This window comes from Dendrobium catenatum, unplaced genomic scaffold (genome assembly GCF_001605985.2).
Source record: "Dendrobium catenatum unplaced genomic scaffold, ASM160598v2 fragScaff_scaffold_776, whole genome shotgun sequence".
Taxonomy (NCBI): Eukaryota; Viridiplantae; Streptophyta; class Magnoliopsida; order Asparagales; family Orchidaceae; genus Dendrobium; species Dendrobium catenatum.
Window position 1 is genome coordinate 347,590 of NW_021319238.1, and position 21,378 is coordinate 368,967.

General features: G+C 34.3%; 1 protein-coding gene across 2 annotated transcripts in view; it reads right to left on the reverse strand.

The window, feature by feature from the left end:
* Nucleotides 1-8,400: 8,400 nt before the first annotated feature.
* LOC110113362 (protein PTST homolog 2, chloroplastic) overlaps nt 8,401-21,378 on the reverse strand; it is a 48,919-nt gene continuing 35,941 nt past the window's right edge. For both annotated transcript variants that reach the window (XM_020845909.2, XM_020845908.2), the window contains exons 5-8: nt 17,179-17,330; nt 16,950-17,097; nt 8,846-8,914; nt 8,401-8,762 (exon numbers count right to left, since the gene is read on the reverse strand). In XM_020845909.2, coding sequence (XP_020701568.1) covers nt 8,667-8,762; nt 8,846-8,914; nt 16,950-17,097; nt 17,179-17,330 — 465 coding nt within the window. In that variant the 3' untranslated portion in view covers nt 8,401-8,666. The remainder of the gene's footprint in view (nt 8,763-8,845; nt 8,915-16,949; nt 17,098-17,178; nt 17,331-21,378) is intronic.

Below are 21,378 nucleotides of genomic sequence, written 5' to 3' on the forward strand. Positions count from 1 at the left end.
GCCTACTCGTCACCACCAATCTGACCAACAAAGAACTCGCTCGTTAAATTCGTCATCTTCGAACATATCAGGAGACAACACATATTTAGATTAGCGTGAAGTATTATACAATATTATGTATAGCTTGTAATTTTATATTTTTTTTGCATCATAGCCTTTTTAAAGGGTTTAAGGGTCAAACTTGGTCAACCTAAGTCAACTATGAATCCCAATGAGTTCAAATCATTCAAATAATAATCATTAAAAAGTTTACATCACTTCCTAAGGATTATAATGAAGTTTGGCTCAATATGTCATGCTAAGTGGCAAGGATTATAATTATGAAGAATTTTGATTTAGGTTTAGGGTTTATTGAAGTTTAATGATTGGAAGGCATTAGAGCTTCCATGGACTAGTAGGGATGATCTTAGGAGGTGCTTGGTCAATATGTAATTGGATAAATCAGGTCTTAGTGGCTTCACCAGGCTAGGGCATCCTACTAGAAAAAGGATTCCTATGCTCGATGAATTTGAATGTGGTGAATTGACCTCACATAAAAATGTGATCTACAAATGTACCCCCAATATATGTGATAAACTTACAAATGCAAATCACATGTATTTAACTAATATATTCAACAAAATCCAAAGAGCTTAGCAAGCTAATTTAACATTTTTCTTGCTACTTTCTAAATCATTTTTTTAGTACAAAATTTTTTTGAAAATGACAAAAAAAAGTAGCCAAAAATAGTCACAAACAAAGCCTAAAAGTTTAATAAATAAATAAACTTGTTAAAAAATTCTATAAATATTCAAAAATAATTTTAAAAAAATGTAAAATAATTTTTTATAAATTCTTGAAGTCATAAAAAACCCTAAACTGAATAGATTAAGATAATATCAATTTTTTTAAAAAAAAATTGTTTTACAAACTCCTAAATATTTACATTAATTTTGTGAAAGTTGAAGTTAAATTTTAACTACTCCTAGTAAAAAAACAAAAAAAATCTCAAAATAAGATAAAACAAACAAATCAATAGTAGAACAAACACTAGATGTCTGATAGGGCACTAACCTTAGATCCTATATGTTAAGCTTTTGACTATAGCTTAGAGCTAAACCCTTATAGAATAAACCAACCAATACCAAAATATGATTGCCATTTCAAAGCTCTTGATTTATACACCCTTGAAACTTTGGCAAGCTAGGCTTTAAAAATCTCAAAGGATCCTAAAACTTTAAATTTCAAAACCTCCTAACAAACCAAAATATTTGTTATGCAAGGTTCTAAAATACTCAAAAATTCAATGCAAATCCCTCTCAAATCCTAAAATCTATCAAATAATATAAATATCAAAAAATAATCTGAATAACTTTAGCCAAATACAAACCTCCAAATTAGAATCTTTCTTTATCTTAACAAACATGTTACAATTACATATTTTTTAAAATTTAATGTGTGTGATAAGATAGAGTCTAAAAATTTAAGATCTCAAATAAATATTTCTCTAAATATTTTCTCCTTATCTTCACTGATATATTATAGTTGCATGTTTTGGTAGCATGATGTGTGTGATAAGATATGACCCAAAATTTATATACAAATAAAAAACTTTCCCCCAAAATCTTATCCTACTCCAACAAACACATTGTAGTTATATATCCTTGTTGTTTGATGTGTCTAAAAGAACATAGTCCAAAATTTCTAGCCATTTTTTTTTAATAATTATAATTTTATTACAAAATCAACCAATTTAGAAATATAATTTAGAGTTATTTACAAATTAAAAAAAAAAGACTAGAAATTTGATCTTCTCCTTTTTGAAGAACATTAACATTGTTCTTCACAGACCTCAATTGTTTAATGGAAGTTTCATCAAGTTTGATTTAAGATTTAAAATTTTGACCATGGCTATTAATGACGAAGATAACACCAAAATAAATACTCTAATTTATTTAGGTATTGTCAAAGTTGAACTTGACTTTTAGCTTGATATTGACAAGTAGTGCCAATATTGATGATCATGAGCACTTGCATTGTTGGAGAAGCCATTAAAATCATTTGAGATGTATTGTAGAAAAAAATAATTAAAATTTACATCAAACTTCATAATAAAAGAAACTTGTACTTTCTAAGACTTTTTAGCCTTTTGGGATATTTAGTGAAGCCGAAAAAATAGATATCTTCTAAGGCTTTGAAATTACTAAGGCTTTTAGAGATTCAAAGAAAAATATGCATTTTGAGGCTTTAGTCATATGAGATTTTTTTTAATATAATCAAATAAACATATACCTTTTAAGGCTCTTAACATTCTGAGATTTTTGGAGAAATAAAACTTGTACCTTCTAAAAGTTTTGAATTATCGAAAAAATTATACCTTCATATGCTTTTATCTTTCTGAGATTTTTGAATGTATATAGAAATATCTACCTTCTGAGATGTGTCACATTCAGAAACTTTTAGATGAGTGGATACCCTGACAATCATTTACACTCATGAAGTCATTTGAGTGATGGTCACATCTACTAGTAGCTTTCCATTGAGACTATAGTATGGGTGTGCCTTATAGGAGTTGAGTGAAGACCCAATCTAACATTTAACCTCAATGGGTTTTTTTTTTTTTAATTAAGACTATGTCCACTAGTAGCTTCCCATTGAAGCTATCTCATAGGTGTACCTTCCAAAGATTTTTCTTAGAGTAATGTTATTTATAAAAAGAACATTTCATTAATAAGTTAAAAATTAAATTATTTGAATGATACATTAATAAGAAATGAACAACAACATCTAAGAGCTTATTTACTTTTTCATCTAAACCCTAAAATACACTTCTATGACCCTGAGCCTTTAATGAGCTAAAACCTGCTAAGCAATTGATGTCTTTTTCTACACAGCTTTGTTTTATAACTTTTAAAAAGTATAATCTTAATACAACTTACGATGAGATTGAAACTTACTAATATGTTGAAATCTGTGAAAGTTTTGGTTCTATTGACTTCTGATTCATGCATCCATTTCGATTCATGCACCCCTTCCCTCTCTCTCTTCGGAGGCATTCCATATCTTTTATGCAATTTGCTAGCTCATTTTTTCTTTAATACCAAGCAAAAGCAATAAATATTTAGATCTTTGGTGGGTTTCTAAAGATAGCGCCAACCCTACATTTAAAATGAAAAAAATAGTGGGCCAGGTCGAGTTAGGTTGGGATGATATAAATTAAATTAAAAAAATTATATTAAAAAATTCTCATACACATGTCAACATTTTATTGGCGCCCGAACGCAAAGTTAGGTCTAGTGACCAAACCTAATAATTTTTCGTTTAAAATAGGTTCTTTTGTAGCACTCATCTAGGGCCATAAAAAATGCTCATTCAAGGAGACCAACAAGTTCTACTCATCTGAGCCTACAAAAGAGTTTAGCCTATACGTGGTGAATCTGAGATCCATCGTCAAACCATTGCTCACAACTCTCTTAAGAGTTCCCACTAAACATTCAAGCTCGCCCAACACAACTACAAGAAAGTGTCTACTACAAAAATTCCCCATTGTTTAACCACTACTTTTCAGCTTAAAGAGCTATATTCGTGCAAAATCTCACTCATGTTTTTCATCAAGGCAGCATAAGATCTTCTACACAAGTAATCAATCATGCCTGACCACTCGCTAAGCTCACTTGTAAACTCACCCAGAGCCTACTCGTCCTCACCAAGGTCACCCACAAAGAACTCAGTTGTTAAATTCATCATCTTCCAACATATCAGGAGACAACACATATTTATATTAGCCTGTAGTATTATATAGTATTATGTATAGCGTGTAATTTTATACTTTTTTGTGCATTATAGCCTTTTTAAATGGTTTAAGGGTCAAATTTGGTCAACCTAAGCCAACTATGAATCCCAATGAGTTCAAATCATTCAAATAATAATCATTAAAAAGTTTACATCACTTCCTAATGATTATAATGAAGTTTGGCTCAATATGTCATGCTAAGTGGCAAGGATTATAATTATGAAGAATTTCGGTTTAGGTTTAGGGTTTATTGAAGTTTATTGATTGGAAGGGCATTAGAGCTTCAATGGACCACTAGAGATGATCATAGGAGGTGCTAGGTCAATATGTAATTGGATAGATCAGGTCTTAGAGGCTTCACCGTGCTAGGGCATCCTACTAGAAAAAGGATTCTTATGCCCGTTGAATTTGAATGTGGTGAATTGACCTCACATAAAAATGTGGTCTACAAATGTACCCCAATATATGTGATAAACTTAGAAAAGTAAATCACACGTATTGGTGTTAGCTAATATATTCAACAGAATCCAAAGTGTTTAGCAAGCTAATTTAACAAATTTCTTACTACTTTACAACAACAACACAACAACATCAAGCCTTTATCCCACTACATGGGGTCGGCTACATGAATCCTTTTTCTTCATTGTATCCTATTAAAGGTCAAATTCTCGTTTAAATCTAATAAAGAAAGGTCATTCCTAATATTTTCAAACCAAGTCTTTTTAGGTCTGCCTCTACCTTTCTTAACAAAAGTCAAATCTAATACCTCTACAATTTTCTTACTACATTCTAAATCATTTTTTTAGTACAAAAATTTATTGAAAATGAAAAAAAAGTAGCCAAAAATATTCACAAACAAAGCCTAAAATTTTAATAAAAAAAATAAACTTGTTAAAAAAATTCTATAAAATTCAAAAATAATAAAAAAATTAAAAGAATTTTTTATAAATTATTGAAGTCATAAAAAATATTAAACTGAATAGATTAAGATAATATAATATTAAAAAAAAAATTGTTGTTTTACAAACTCCTAAATATTTAAATCAATGTTGTGAAAGTTGAAGTTAAAATTTAACCACTCCTAGTAAAAAACAAAAACAAAATCTCAAAATAAGATAAAACGAACAAATCAATAGCAGAATAAACACTAGATGTCTGATAGGGTACTAACCTTAGATCCTAGATGTTAAGCTTTTGACTATAACTTAGAACTAAACCCTTATAGAATAAGCCAACCAATACCAAAACATATTATTGCCATTTCAAAGCTCTTGATTTATACACCCTTGAAACTTTGGCAAGCTAGGCTTTAAATTTTTCAAAGGATCTTAAAACTTTAAATTTCAAAACCTCCTAACAAACCAAAATATTTGTTATGCAAGGTTCTAAAATACTTAAAAATTCAATTCAAATCCCTCTCAAATCCTAAAATCTATCAAATAATATAAATATCCCCCAAAAAATAATATGAATATCTATATCCAGATACAAACCTCCAAATTAGAATCTTTCTTTATCTTAACAAACATATTACAATTACATATTTTTTAAAATTTAATGTGTGTGATAAGATAGAGTCCAAAAATTTAAGATCTCAAATAAAGATTTCTCTAAATATTTTCTCCTTATCTTAACTGATATATTACAGTTGCATGTTTTGGTAGCATGATGTGTGTGATAAGATATGACCCAAAATTTATATACAAATAAAAAACTTTCCCCCAAAATGTTATCCTACTCCAACAAACACATTGTAGTTACATATCCCTGTAGTTTGATGTGTCTAAAAGAATATAGTCCAAAATTTCAGGCCATTTTTTCAATAATTAAAAGTTTATTAAAAAATCAACCAATTTAGAAATATAATTTTGAGTTATTCACAAATTAAAAAAAAAAAAAAACAAAAGACTAGCAAATTGATCTTCTCCTTTTTAAGAACATTAACATTGTTCTTCACAGGTGTCAATTGTTTAATGGAAGTTTCATCAAGTTGGTTCAAGATTTAAAATTTTGACCATGGCTATTAATGACGAAGATAACACCAAAAAAAGTACTCTAATTTATTTAGGTATTGTCAAAGTTGAACTTGACTTTTAGCTTGATGTTGACAATTAGTGTCAATATTGATGATCATGAGCACTTGCATTGTTGGCTAAGCCATTAAAATCATTTGAGATGTATTGTAGAAAAAAATAATTAAATTTTACATCAAACTTCATAATAAAAGAAACTTGTACCTTCTAAGACTTTTTAGCCTTTTGGGATATTTAGCGAAACCGAAAAAATAGATACTTCTAAGGCTTTGAAATTACTAAGGATTTTAGAAATTCAAAGAAAAATATGCATTTTGAGGCTTTAGTCATATGAGATTTTTTTTATATATATAATCAAATAAACATAGGCCTTTTAAGGCTCTTAACATTCTAAGATTTTTGGAGAAATAAAAACTTGTACCTTCTAAAATTTTGGATTATCGAAAAAATTATAAATTCTAAGGCTTTTATCATTTTAAGATTTTTGAATGTATATAGAAATCTCTACCTTCTGAGTTTTGTCACATTCAGAGATTTTTAGATGAGTGGATACCCTGAAAATCATTTACACTCATGAAGTTATTTTAGTGATGGTCAAATCTAGTTGTAGCTGCCCATTGAGACTATAGTATGGGTGTGCCTTATAGGAGTTGAGCGAAGACCCAATCTAACATTTAACCTCAAATGATATATTTTTTTTAATTAAGACTATGTCCACTAGTAGCTTCCCATTGAAGCTTTCTCATAGTTGTACCTTCCAAAGATTTTTATTAAAGTAATGTTATTTATAAAAAGAACACTTAATTAATAATTTAAAAATTAAATTATTTGAATGATACATCTTTATCGGCAATAAACGTTAAGATGTAATTTTTTTAGGGAAAATGCAATAAATCAATTTAGAAGAAATCAAAAGGCCAAAATCAAAATATTTGAAAATAGAAATAGGGAATAAGTCATCTACATCAATCTGAGCGATTTTTCATAAAGACGGCAAAACATTTCGACGACCAAAAATTGAATTTTTCCTTTTCTCTCTCCTCTCCTCATATTCCCTTTCAGTTCCTTTTGATGTAAGTTGACGTTGCGATGCAAGGGAGGTGGATGAGGGGTGGTGAGAGAAGAAATATCTATAAATATATTTTAGTGGGTAGTGCTGCAGTGCTAGATGCTGAATTCAAAATTAATGTAGAACAAATGCTTCAATGTTTGACCCGAAAATTAGCAATTTTGGGTCAATTCCGGGTCATTCGTGTCGGTTCGGGTTGACCCGGACCCGAATCGGGTCGGGTTCGGGTCCAGAAACCTGACCCATTTTAAAAAACGGGTCGGGTTCGGGTTGACCCGAACAGTGCCGGGTCAGTTTCGGGTTCGACCCGAACCCGACCCGTTGACCCGAACTGACACCCCTATCCAATGTATCCAATCATCTAAGATTGAATGCCAATAACCTACTCTTGCCTAATTAGGGTGTTCATAATTGTCAAATAGATTCCAATTCTATTGAGTATTGGAACAAGAAAAGCCACTACTACTTGTATGACTTCTATCAGCCATTGTATTGATATTTCTAATATATTAAGAAATTTTTATTCACATATAACACAAAATTTGTTTCGTGCTAGAAAATATATAATGGTTAAGTGATTGAGTGTCGAATATCTTATCTTTATACAAAAATCAAGCACACATACACAAATCTTATAAGAGACATAAGAATTTTTTATTTAGAAAATCTAAAAGGGAAAAATCATAGCCCAATTATAACAACCTACTACATAGTTAAAGATAGAAGAGTCCGCCCTTCCCCACAATTGAAAATAAGAATATAAACAATTGAAAATAATTATCCGATTTTCATTGAGATATCATAGAAAAAGTAAGAAAGGTTAAAACAATCATACAACATAAGTGAACAATAATAACATACTAAGGGTCAAAATTTTAAGATAGTGAAGCAAAAATCAATTCAATGCTAGTAATCAAGTGACATGTGTCGTTTATTAATGATAATTATTGACGACAATCATCGAATAATAAATAGAATTCTCTAAATCTCTCAACTCCAGAACCTCTCATGTAGAAAATAAAATCCTATTTATTATTTTTTGAGTGCACCTCATCAAACAACCAAAAATGAACCCTTACTCTATCATTTATTTAGCATTTGAAACACCTTAATGATCTCAAATCAAATGATCTAATGTTTGTTGAATTCATCTAATCGAGACTATAAACATGTAAGATTGAAACGATATCTTCTAATCAATTTTAGTATTCAATTCGTATCGTCAAGATGTTCAATTTAATTATAGTTTATTGAAATGAAAGTTCATATGATTCTAAATTTGATCTCAAAAACTAATAGATTTAGACTTTGGTAAAACTAATAAATGTTTCAGTGAGAAACAAGGGTATCATTGAGATTTAGGTGTCGTTTGAGATAACTTTTTTACTGCTTCATAAAGCAGCTTTCAAAATTTTTGTTAAAAAAAATTGCTTTAAATAGCAATAAGAAAACTGTCACAAACGAAGCCTTAAATTCTCGTGTTGTAACAACTAAAGAAAAATAAAAAACAAATTGCATTGCAGGGGTCATAATAACAGCACTTATTAGTGTGAAAAAATAAATTTAAATGATTTAACTGATCAGTTTACAAATGTTAAAGCAAAAAGTATTACAAGTTTGTTTCCCAAGCACAAGGGTGCAATTCCCATGCCGGGCCAGATAAAAAGAAGACAAAAATAGGCTACCTTCTACAATTATAAGCTACAGATCTTCTCATCAGTTGAATTGATTAGAGTGGGCTAACCATAGTAACGGCTAAACTATTTAAATTACAAGCAAGAATGTTCAGCACTTACGTAACAATAAGGAGATTGTTTTTGAAGCCATTATTGTTGGTAATAGGACGTAAGAGATCGATTGCCCAAACACCATCAACAATGAATTTGATCTGTACAGGAATCAGCAAAGCATAGGAAGATGAACATGCAAGAATATAGTTCATAATACATGTTGGGAGGGAGGAGCCCTTACCTCATAGCGTCCAGGATAGAGCTTCAAGCACAAAGAAAACACCCCAGTATTGTTCTTTTCCATCCTCCACTGATGAAACCAATGAAAAGAATCAACAAAGAGTGCAATAGCTTTAAACGATGATCCAACATACATAAGTAAACAAAGAGTGCAATAGCACTAAAATTTTACGTGAAAAATCCTTCACGTAAAATTGCGACGGTAGAGGACTCTGTGGCTAGGTGACTATGATGAGGTGATCTTAAATCCTCTTAGGAGGATCCTTCCCTATAGCTAGGATGATGGATTTCATTGGTGACCCTCTGCCCAAAGTGGCTACGAGTAGCTCTAAGGGAGTCCTCGTTGGAGAATGATGTTGCAACTCGAGCTCACGAGTTTATGTTATTTTATGATAACAAACATTGTGGCTTACATCCTTATGTCTAATTGTATTTACAATGTAAATTTGTTTATGTGTGAACTAATATTTCAAGAACACCATGCACCATCCAATAAAGATTCAAGGCTCAAGATTGGGTAGAATATGTTATGTTGTAAAGATTTTTGTAATATTCATTGATATATTTTTTATTTCTTGATTCAAGTCCTATAAGGGTGTATGCTTGCTTGATGACTATGCATGCACGCACTCAGGAGGAGTGAGATTGAGTCAAAGCCAGGAGTTAAAATTTTGAACTCATCGTACTATATGATTTAAATCGTATTGTACGATCAACTCATCTAACAAATCGTACTGGACGATTTAGATCATCCAAGACGATCAATTATTATCATAAAAAATATCCGTCAATGATAATTTAGGCAACATTTTAAGATTCAAATTTTGTTCTAATTGTACAGGACAATCTACATCATACTGGACGATATATGACAATCATGTCTAAATTGATCCTGCGATTAAAAAATTAATTATGATTAATTTGTTCAATCCAATTGTCCAGGACGATCAGTGATGATCGTACTGGACGACCGAGAGGATGCATGGGACGACCCCCAATCATACAAGATGAAATACCATAATTATTCATCTAATCATCCATGACGATCCCCAATATCATATTGGATGATCAATACAAATTTGAACTGATCGTACTGAACTATATGGTGATCTTACAATTCTATCAGGTCAAATTCTGCACATTGTACTAGACGATCCTGCGATCGTACAATATGATCTTTGACGACAGAATTGAAATTCTGGAGTTTTTCAAAGTCTTCTATTTAAACTTTCTCCAAAGACATTGTAAGTATCTTTGGCATACATTGAGTCCATACCTGTTAACGGCGAATAGCGCACCATGGCGCAAAGGTCCATTTGGAGCCATGGCACATAGCGCATGGTGCGGCGGGCGCTATTTTGAACATGTCGCAAGCTATATAAAAATTATAAAATAATAAGCATGAATATGAAATATTATTGAAAATGAAAGACAAGCGATCATAATAATAAAAGACAACCATAACATATATAAGTTCGACTAAGTAACATCCAAATATCTCATAATTCAAATATTACAATCTTTTTTTTAAAAGATCAAATAAGAATTTAATATACTCTTCTTGTGAATTCCTCCTTTTGTTATTTTACTACAAAAAATGCATGTCACACTGTTGTTGTCGGATTCATTTGTTAGTGTAGCATATTTCCATGCTGGATCTTTTTTTAAAGATTGAATTGAATCTGATATTTTATGATCACCTAAAAGCAAACAAATTTAGATAAAAGAAACATAATATTGTCCAAGAAACATAATATGGGGGCTGCCGGGGGTCCAAGGGGGCGCTGCCCCGGAACAAAATTTATTTGTTAGAGGAATTTTGAAGTTCGTTTGTATGGAAATTAGGGAGCGGTACCGAGCGTGTACCTAGTTGTACCGAGCGGTACAGTGCATGTAACTAGCGGTACTGAGCATGTACCGAGTGGTACCGAGCATTTACATAGCAGTACCGAGCGGTATCATGCATGTACTTAGCAATACCGAGCATGTACCGAGCGTGTACCTAGTTTTACCGAGCTATACCGAGTGGTACAAAGCATGTAACTAGCGGTACCGAGCATGTACCAAGCGGTACCGAGCATTTACATAACGGTACCGAGCGGTATCATGCATGTACTTAGCAATACCGAGCATGTACCTAGTTGTACTGAGCTGATACCTAGTTGTACTGAGCTGTACTTAGTTGTACCGAGCTGTACCGAGCGGTACAGAGCAAGTAACTAGCGGTGCCGAGCGGTATCCAGCATATACATAGCGGTACCGAGTATTTACTTAGAGGTATCGAGCATGCACCTAACGGTACCGAGCATACCTGTTAAGTTGTAAATTCTTGTAAGAAATAGCCGTGCAAAACAACAGAGCTGTGCGAAACAGACGGAGGTTGCAAATTAGAGTCAGCTGGTAACATTTTTTATTGGAACAGATGAAGGAGGGGGCGGATTTGGCAGAAGCACTGCTCTGCGGGACGATTCGGCGGAAACAACGACTTCAACTTCGGGACAGATTCGGCTGGATTCGGCAGAAGCAGCGAATGCAGCAAACAGAAAACAGAAAACCTTCGACTTCGGGATAGATTCAGCGACCTCGACTTAGGGACTGCGGGATGTGTTCGGTGGATGCAGCAAAAAGAGAATCTTTCGTGAAATTAGGGCAATGAATAGTCGTTTATCTTAAAATATAGATATATTTTTAAATATAAAAAATATTCATAAGTATACCGAAATTTAAAACAATTTGGCGCGCTATTTTGCGCCGTGCGCAATGCGCCATGACTCACATGTGGCGCAAATAGCGCACGCTATTTTAAACACATGCGCCTCGCCATAACATGGCGCCGTAGGTGCACTGCGCCGCGCCGTGCGCCATGGCGCACGCTATTTTGTGCCATTGACAGCTATGATTGATTATATACTCTTTTGGAGAAAACTTGAAGAGAGAGCCTTGAAAGGGAGAGAGGAAGGGTGGAGTTTAAGAGGGAGAAAATCCTTATGGGGTTCAAGGGAGTGTGGAGGGGGTTTCGCATGGTTGCTCTGGTAAAGCTTGCAACTTAGTACCATCGTGTTCAAGGTTTGTCTTGAGAAAAGTTTTGGGAAGAAGATCACTTTGGTGTTAAATGACTCAGCTACTCCGCTGCACTGGGGAAAGTGAAAGTGATTCTAGGTTATCTTCCTGACTAGGATGGTGAAAAGAAGTCAAGGTTCTCTGCATGTGAAAGGAGTATAGTCCTCTACCGCACCGAGTTGGTGGAAGAGAGTTTGTAAGGACTTCTTCGCTTAGCTATGGGGGCTAAAGAAGAGTCACTAAAGAGTTTCAATACCTGGAGAGGGAGTCTCCGAGGAGTGGACGTAGGTCAGGTTGACCGAACCACTATAAATCTCTAGTGTGTTTATTCTTGATTTTATTTTTCCGCACTTTATTTTCCGCATTTATTTTGTGATAACTGCATGGTTGAAAATCTCTGATTTTTTGTTATTGTGAAATTACTTTGCTTCCGCATCAAGAGATAAAATTATCTATTTTCAGATGTTAAAAGAGGGATTTTTCTTTGTGTTTAAATAAGTTTCTAGATCACCAATTCACCCCCTCTTGGTTAGTCACAGGACTAGTTCTATAATGTCTAACAACCTTCATGAACTTTCAAGTGACTTCTAAACTGAGTGATCCTTAGGGGCTATTAGGTATAGGATTTGCAACAAGATTTATGCTGGATTTAAATCCTTCCAAAAAGATTTCGAGCGCATAGTAAATATGAATCCCTCATAAATCCTAAATTTAAATATTTATGCCATAAATCCGGGATTTAGTAAATCCCAACATTAGGTGGATTTACAGATTTAGTGGAAGACGCATGCGAAATGAGATAAATATGCATCGTATTCGTATACATCCACTTCATTCATATAACAATCATATACATGCATCACATAAAATACATGTGACAACATATACCCGAATATACCCCATCGAGGGTGTTGTAGGTGCACACACAACGTCTAAGAATGCTGCGCAGGTTAAGGAATGAATTTAGATATAAACCTGATCCTCTGTCAATAAATTGACAGAGTCGATAAAGTTCAATCAACGAAAATGTAACCTATAAAAACCCTGACGATGGCCGTATTGATAAAAAATCTCAACTGGAGGGGACCATAAATATTTAAAAATGTCTCTTAATTCCCATGAAAACTCAAAACTCAAAATTAACCAAAAGCATAAGATATTTAAGATTGAAATTAACCATCAAATACTTAAAGCAAAATTCATCCATCCTCCGCATAATTTGCCGAGGTGGATGAATTTGAAAATTACTTGAACTCACAAAGAGCTAATATCTTGTAGAGAATATCACTAGAATTCATTCTAAAATAGTCTCTTGCTTATAAGGATGTGGCATGTGTCATCTAATCGATGATTTCACGGCCAAATGGCACCACACTGATGGTTTTGCCGCTAAATGACACCACAGGTAAACAGTTATGACCGGAACCTTCTGATCGGGTGGTTTTGCAGCCAAATGGCACAATTATATTACAGTCATGGTCAAAGACCGTATGTTCTCCAACGATGTTAAATTATTAAGTAATGAATCAATATTATATGATCGATAGAGGAAAAAACCCTCTGTTAGCTAAGGTGGATTTAAATTTATACACTTGACAAAATATTCATCATAGGTCTACGAGGTACCTTTGGACGAAGCAACCCATGCCTGTTAATAAGGATCCTTTTATCAGTTTGGGTCGACTACCTCTTCTAACTAAGTAAACCAGGGACCACGATGGCCCAGGACGATGGAACCATGTGATCTTGATCGATCATCATTCCCCTTACCATCTGCTTTAAGTGTAAGATGGTGAAATTACTAATTTTAAATATCAAATATTCAAATACCTAAACCATGTTGCAACTATATGCCAGATGCTCTGTATCTATTTGACAACTAGCCGTAATCGAAAGTTCTCTATCGTTATTGGGAGGGGTAAATCACTGTAGGGGCTTACACCTATACGAAATTTGAACTTGATTATAAATCATTGCAAAATGAGGGCAAAATCTCTAGGCACTGTTATATTTAAAGCCTAATTTGCCTTTTGAAAATTTGCCTCGAAACTTAAATGTTAAGACTCTCCTTGACAATCCAAAGAAAAAAAAGGAGTCCGCGGAGAGGCTGGGGCTAGAATTTTCATAGCCCACAAGTAGATCACAACATAACTTGACATGATCACACAATCCATTTCACGAATCAAATCACAAATATAGCACACCAAATATGCAGATATCACACAATAAAATTAGAAACCATACCCAAAAGGTGGTAATTGAGAAGCAAAATATCCACTGAAGTAATTAATGATCAAGAACAACATTTACATACAAGCATAGATAGAGAGTCACATACAAGGAAAAGTCGTTGAAGATATAAACCCAATGAGCTTAAAGCTTATAATAAGAATTTTATAGCCACAAATATAATTTGATATAAGCTAATATTGTTGATTAAGAATAGCAAAAGTACTTCAAGTACAGCTTAAATTGGCAAATTAAAATTAAGCATGTCCTGAACTATATTTATGACTAGTGTGAAGCCGTGGGCGGATCAAACCCAGCTAGCTGAACTGTTATCAAGAATAAGCTTCAGGTACACAAATGTGTATTTATTTTTTGACTCATAAATTATTGTTATTTCAAATGCTGGGATGCTAGGATGGCTTACGCAAAAACATAATTACATTTTTAAATTAATGAAATCAAGCAAGAAAGTAAAATTAAAAAATCTATAACTAATCATAATATCTGACCAAGGATGATACTATACAATTAGGTTCAATATCATTTCAAATAAATCAAACAGATTGACTAATTAAGTAATTATATTATCAATAAAACTTGATATTGAGATCATACAATATAGAGTGATTAAATATTAAACTAAATCAACAAAAATAATTTGCATTAGTTATAATATTTAAAGTTTGAATTAATTGAATTGTATGATGCATACCATACTGTAAAATCAATTTCCTAATATAATGTAATAAATCAAATATTGAAAATTAGCTAACAATTTTAATAAAAATTGAACTGCTTGCACCATGCAATCATGATCGTACTATACGATCATGATCAACCAAAATAATTGGCCGATAATTTTAGTTTTTAATCAACATTAATTGAGTTGTTTGGTTAGAAGATATAGTGATCATCGCTAACAATCATTAGTATAACTTGCAAACCCATAAAGTGATAAATTTTGGAGAGAGAAAATCATCTCCTACACCTACTCATCTTCTTCCTGCAAACCTTATAACCTTCACATTTCAACATTTGGTTTTGAGAGCATTATTAATTTTTTTTTAAAGAGACATATTGGATATCTAAGGGATCTTGCAGAAGGTTGATTAACTAGTGGGTAAGGGTAAGAGTGACAGCTTTCCTGCCTTGAAGTGAACGTTGTTTAGTTAACGGAATGTACTAATAATAGTAGCCTTTTTCTCCTTTTAAGCAAGTGTTGTGAGTTACTCTACCCATTAAGGAGACTTCTCCGCTTTGCATTAGCAAAGGAAAGAATAATTAAAAATAGGGATTTTTACATACATACCACTTTATAACATGCATATTACATATTTAACACATAATTCTTAAATATTACACTCTTACCATCTATCCTCTATTTTCACAACAAAATTACCACTCCGTTAACAACAATATCTCACTCCGTTTTATCTTCCTCCTGTCTGGGCTTTCCGCGGGAGAACAGGTTTTTTTTCCCGCTGCTGTTCTTTGTCCGATTGTGAATCATCGTGATTTTTTTTCAAATCCCTTCGTATTTACTCTTCCACTGTAGCTGCTCTTCGATAGCGTAGCTGCTCTTCCAGCTACCCGTAGATAATCTTCCACCGTAGCTGCTCTTCCAGCTACCCGTTGCTGCTCTTCCACCATAGCTGCTCTTCTTCCGAAATTGGTAAGATTTCTCTGTTTTTTTATTCCCGCGTGAACAGATTTTTTTTCTTATAGCAATACTCGACATCAGTTTTTACTCATTCAATAATGGCTTTACTGAAAATGTTCAAAATGAGGATGTTTGATTTTTCATTCAATAAAGATTTCAGAAGAGTTGCGAGGAAGATTTGCAGCCTGCGAGAGAAAGATATGTGAAGATATGCAGCCCGTGAGAGGAAGATCGGGAGAGAAGATGGTTTCGCGGTGGTTAGGGCTAGCCGAATGAAAGAGACGGAGTGAGGTCTTATTTCAACGGAGTGGTAATTTTGTTGTAAAAATAGAGAATAGTGGTAGGAGTGTAATATTTAAGAATTAGGTGTTAAATATGTAATACACATGTTATAAAGTGGTATGTATGTAAAAATCCCTTAAAAATAATGACATGAGAGTTTGATGAGTAAAAAGTAAGACTAGTTGGTGATCGAACAATGATAAATCAATTTGCATTTCTTTTTCCCTTAACTACAGTTTTTTTTAGCTTTCATATTTATTATAACTCTTGTGCACATAAATTACATATAACACTAAATATTTAATTGCATGTGGTGATTGATTCAAAGAAATTATTTAGAAAATGTAAATGTTAAACTCTTTGTGAAAATCAATATATTAGTTTAAATAAAAAAGAAAGAGAATATTTTTTTAGTGTTATGCATTATTCTTATTTGAAGAAATTATTATTTTTGCTCTCTAATTTTTACCCAGTGATAAATTTATAAGAAATAATATTCTATTTATTTTAATAATTTAAAAATACCCAATTCAACCATCCCCTTCGTTGATTCATAACTTTTAGAAGAGGCTTTGGCAGCTTTGCATTAAATTTCAAGTTAAACAAGGGAGGCGAATGTTGAAAAACACTTAAGTTTGAAAATGAGAAATGGGAAAATGAAAATTTGTTAAGATATCAGACACATCTGCCCAATTAATTGTGGTAGTTATGTGATCCTTGCAGGTATGAGATCCCCCTCCAACTCATTCTTAATATGAATGTATATTGCAAAAACTAATCAAAGAATAATTCTCAACATGAGTATGCCATCAATTGAGATTTAGGGTAGAAGAAACAGAAAAAAAAAAATGCGAAGCATCAGAAAATAGCAAACCTGACTTGTCCATCCATCGAAGGACCCAGTAAGAAGAACTTCTGAGGCAGAGTTAGGCCAGACTATGCATACAGAGCGCAAAATACTCAGGGACATTTCAGCAGCAGCAAGCCTCAGTTGTTTAACTTCAATAACTTTTTGAAATTCACTGTAGAGAAGATTAAAAAATTTAAATAAAATAAATAACAAGAATAAATTAAAGAGAAATGAAATGGCTAAAACTTCATACATGACCTCAAGTGCAATCTTGCCTTCCATAACAGCCAGCTTAGCTCTTGTTGAACGTAATATATCTCTGGCATTCTTTATTTCATTCTGCTGGAATTCCAAAGCATCAGAAAGAGAATGCAGCTGCTCAAGTAAACTTTCTTGGTCTTGATCCTGTGGGAGAACGGGGGAAAAGGATGAAAGAAGTTTCATTGGAGTTGCTTGTTAAACAATGATTGAATATTTTATGCAAACATAATTTTCCATGGCATGCACATACCACATCTGAGCACAAATAAAATAAATAAAAAATTAGATCGCTAAAATAGTGGTCCAGGATTTGAATCCGTCAAATGTATTTAGCTACATCAACTAGTTTCCAAATCAAATTGAGTTTCCTTAAGAAAATATACAACCAAATATAAGTCTTTCTTCTCAAAAATGAAGTTACAGTCAGTCAAAAACACACCACTGCTGAACTTCTAACTCAAATGAAAAAGAGATCCAAGTTTCAAGAACTAAAATAAAATTTTGGAAAGCCTTTTAAATGAAAAATATAGCGCTTAAATGTCAAACTTCATGAACATATGACTCGGAAGAAATAAAATACTGTTAAAAAAGTATCATGTGCAAACTGTGGGCATATTGAAAAAAATGGTCTTGGCCATCCTGCAAGAGATTCGCCAACAAAGGTACTTAAATACAAATATGTATAGTCATACATTCATGCCTGCAAACTTGTATGATACGTAATATATAATTTTGGTTAAAAGTAAATAAATCAATTTCGGGACTGAACAAAACTAAAATTTAAATTAAAAAAAGAAAATTATTTTGAGTTGGGATCAGCTCCTTTGACTCGACTAACTATAACCCCAAATCCCATATTTATCTCAATTTAGTTAAAAACTAATCGAAAACAATTGCAGCCAACAAATATGAATCAATTTGAATATGCTACGTATCAAATCAAAAGAATCCCTAAATAAAGCAACAACACCAAGAACATCATTAGCCTTATCCTAACTCTTAGGGATCCACTTCATGATCATCCTTCATTCGTTCTTATTGAGTTCTATATAAGAAGCTAACTCTATCATACAAAATTATTAGTATACAACCCTTGACATGTTAATTGTGTTTTATTTATTTTCCTTCTAAAATTATCCAGACAAATTCCACTTGTCTTATTGACATAACTTCTACTCTCCAATATATAAGCCCAAATTGTTTAAGTTGATTTTCAATATATAATCCAAATCGTTTAAGTCGATTTTCAACTATCTTATTTCAAATGACTACCTTTAAGAGTTCAATAATGCTTCCTTACACCGAGCCCCTAACACATCTCCATTTTAGAAGTTAAACTTCAATTTTAGAAGTTATAAACACAAGTTTATCTAAATCTATCTAAATCTTTACCATACTAAATCAAAGATATCATATGATCATCTATCCTCAAAACAATATCAACTCATGAAGTATCCATTTCACATCTGCTATTTATGCTAGCTTTAATCTTCATTTGATATATAAATTTCCTTCACAGTTCTAACTTTTCATTTACTTCAAAAGATATTTCACATATCTAAGTAACGTTATTTGCAAATAGCAACACAAAGGAAACTAAATGAATATTATTTAAAACTATAAAACAAAAATATAACGGTAATATTGATATTTGATCAAATCATATTAATAAAACGTTTTTAGTAAATCCTAAACTACTTCCAATCAACATACCTTTGACACATTTTTTCCCTGTAATATCCATCAAATCAATTCCGATGATACTTGATCATATGAATTCTTAAGGTAAAATTCTCTTTTATACTTTGAATTAGCAGCTGATATATCATCAAAAAATTATCTCGAACGGGCACAAATCTCGATGCAAAATCAAGCTGAAAACTTCAAAAATTAAATATGGGATCAATTGAACTCCGATTTCAGCAAAATTATAGTCAAATTGAGCATCTCGGAAATGCAAACCCAACGACACCAAATTCGACTCAATCCGAGCCCAAATGAGTCCAAACCAAGGACCTGAAGCGCTGTTGGAAGGTTTGAATCACAATTTGGATTATCAAACGGTTTCCAAACATAACATGCTAATAGTCGAATCGAGCGGCTCGACGAGACGAATCCAACGAGCCCAAGATAGCCAAATTCCGACACCATTAAGACCTTCAAATGTCTGACGAACGATCCATGATCAAGGGATTCAATATCGACAGTCCATTGAACAACTCCACATTTGCCCATGATCTCTCACCTATTTACGGGTCATGCCACTCCAGAAAATCTATAAATAGACCCCTCATTTCTCTTGAAAGGGGATGGAAGCAAGAAGAGAAGAAGAGAAGAGAAGGAAGAAGCTCCTCCTCGACCACCGCCAGAGTTTCGCCGAACCATCACTTGAAGCCCTCGACTTCATCGGACCACCACTTGAGGCCCTCGCCTTCGTCGGACCACCACTTGAGGTCCTCTCCTCCACCGGACCACCGCCTGACGCCGCCGCTACTCCGTCGAACCACCACTTGAGGCCCTCACCTCCGCCAGACCACTGCTAGACACCGTTGCTCTGTCGGACCACCACTTGAGGCCCTCGCCTTCGCCGGACCACCAAATGAGGCCCTCACCTCCGTCGGACCACCGCCTGACGCCGTTGCTCCGCCGAACCACCACTTGAAGCCCTTACCTCTGCCAGACCACCGTCTGACGCCGTTGCTCCGCCGGACCATTACTTGAGGCCCTCACCTCTGCCGAGCCACTGCCTGACGTCGTTACTCCGTCGGACCACTACTTGAGGCTCTCACCTCTGTCGGACCACTTCCTGACGTCGTTGCTCCGCCGGACCACTACTTGAGGCTCTTACCTCCGCCAGACCACCACCTGACATCCGGACTTCCACCGAACCATCGCTTGAGGCCCTTTGCTTCACCAGGCCACCACTTAAGGCTCGGACTTACACCTAACCACCACTTGAGGCCCTATACTCCACCAAAACACCACCTGAGGCCCGGACTTCTACTGGGCCACTACCTGACGCCCAGAGTTCTACCAGAGTACCGCCCTACAACAATGGTCTTTTAGACCCCAATTTCCTGCCGACTACGATCCTTCCGACCTCCGTCGCCTACTATGGTCCTTCCGACCTCCATCACCTACTGTGGTCCTTCCAGCTTACATTGCCAGAGAACGGTCTTTCTGACGTCTGTCTCCTGCCGACTACGACCCTTCCAACCAAACAAAAATGTCTATGTTGAGTATTGTAACTCCCACCATGTAATGCGCTCTATATAATGGATATTTATACCATTAAGCCAAGGCATTCTCCCTAAAAAGGGCCTCGTTTGTAATCGATTGCAAATACTAGTGGAATCATTCAAACTGGGCTAGGCCCCGTGGTTTTCCCCCTTTTTCCAAGGGTTTCCACATAAAAACTCTGGTGTCTCTTATGAATGTTACACCCTCTCTCTTATCTGATTGTGTGCTGGATCTTCATACAATGCTAAGACATTAAACTATATATTTCTCTACCGCCGCGAATACTCCAGGACGCAACAGTTTGGCGCCGTCTGTGGGAATGTGATTCCCAACTGAGGGGCAATTATTGCTCCAATCTCAAAAGATCGCCCTTATCAACTTTCTGACATCATTCATTATTGCATCAATGTCATAAGAATCATATGCGGACTGGGGGCAACTTTGACTCCAACTCTAGTCAAAAAAATCCTCCGATGCTTTCATCATCAAGATGATACTTCACAAAACTCCCGGCAAATGCAAGGATGCTTCCGAAAGCCATATACAATCCCTTAATGGACTTCTACTCGGGCAAGGTTTTAATCTCGATCTCAAAAAGGCAATAACGGTCTAAAGATAAACCATTTTTCACTTTTGATTCGGGATACACGCGGCGTTCGCCCCCTCCCAATCAAGGCAAAATCAATCCCAGGGGGGATTCTCTCAATCTCTTCCATATAGGTTAACATCATCGAGCAAAGGCTCTAACATACAATCTCGAATAGGTCTTATATCCTTGGTGGATTCTCTCGACCTCTTCCACTCAGGTTAACGCCATCGAGCAAAGGCTCTGACATACAACCTCGGATAGGTCTTACATCCTTGGTGGATTCTCTTGACCTCTTCCACACAGGTTAACGTCATTGAGCAAAGGCTCTGACATACAACCTCGGATAGGTCTTACATCCTTGGT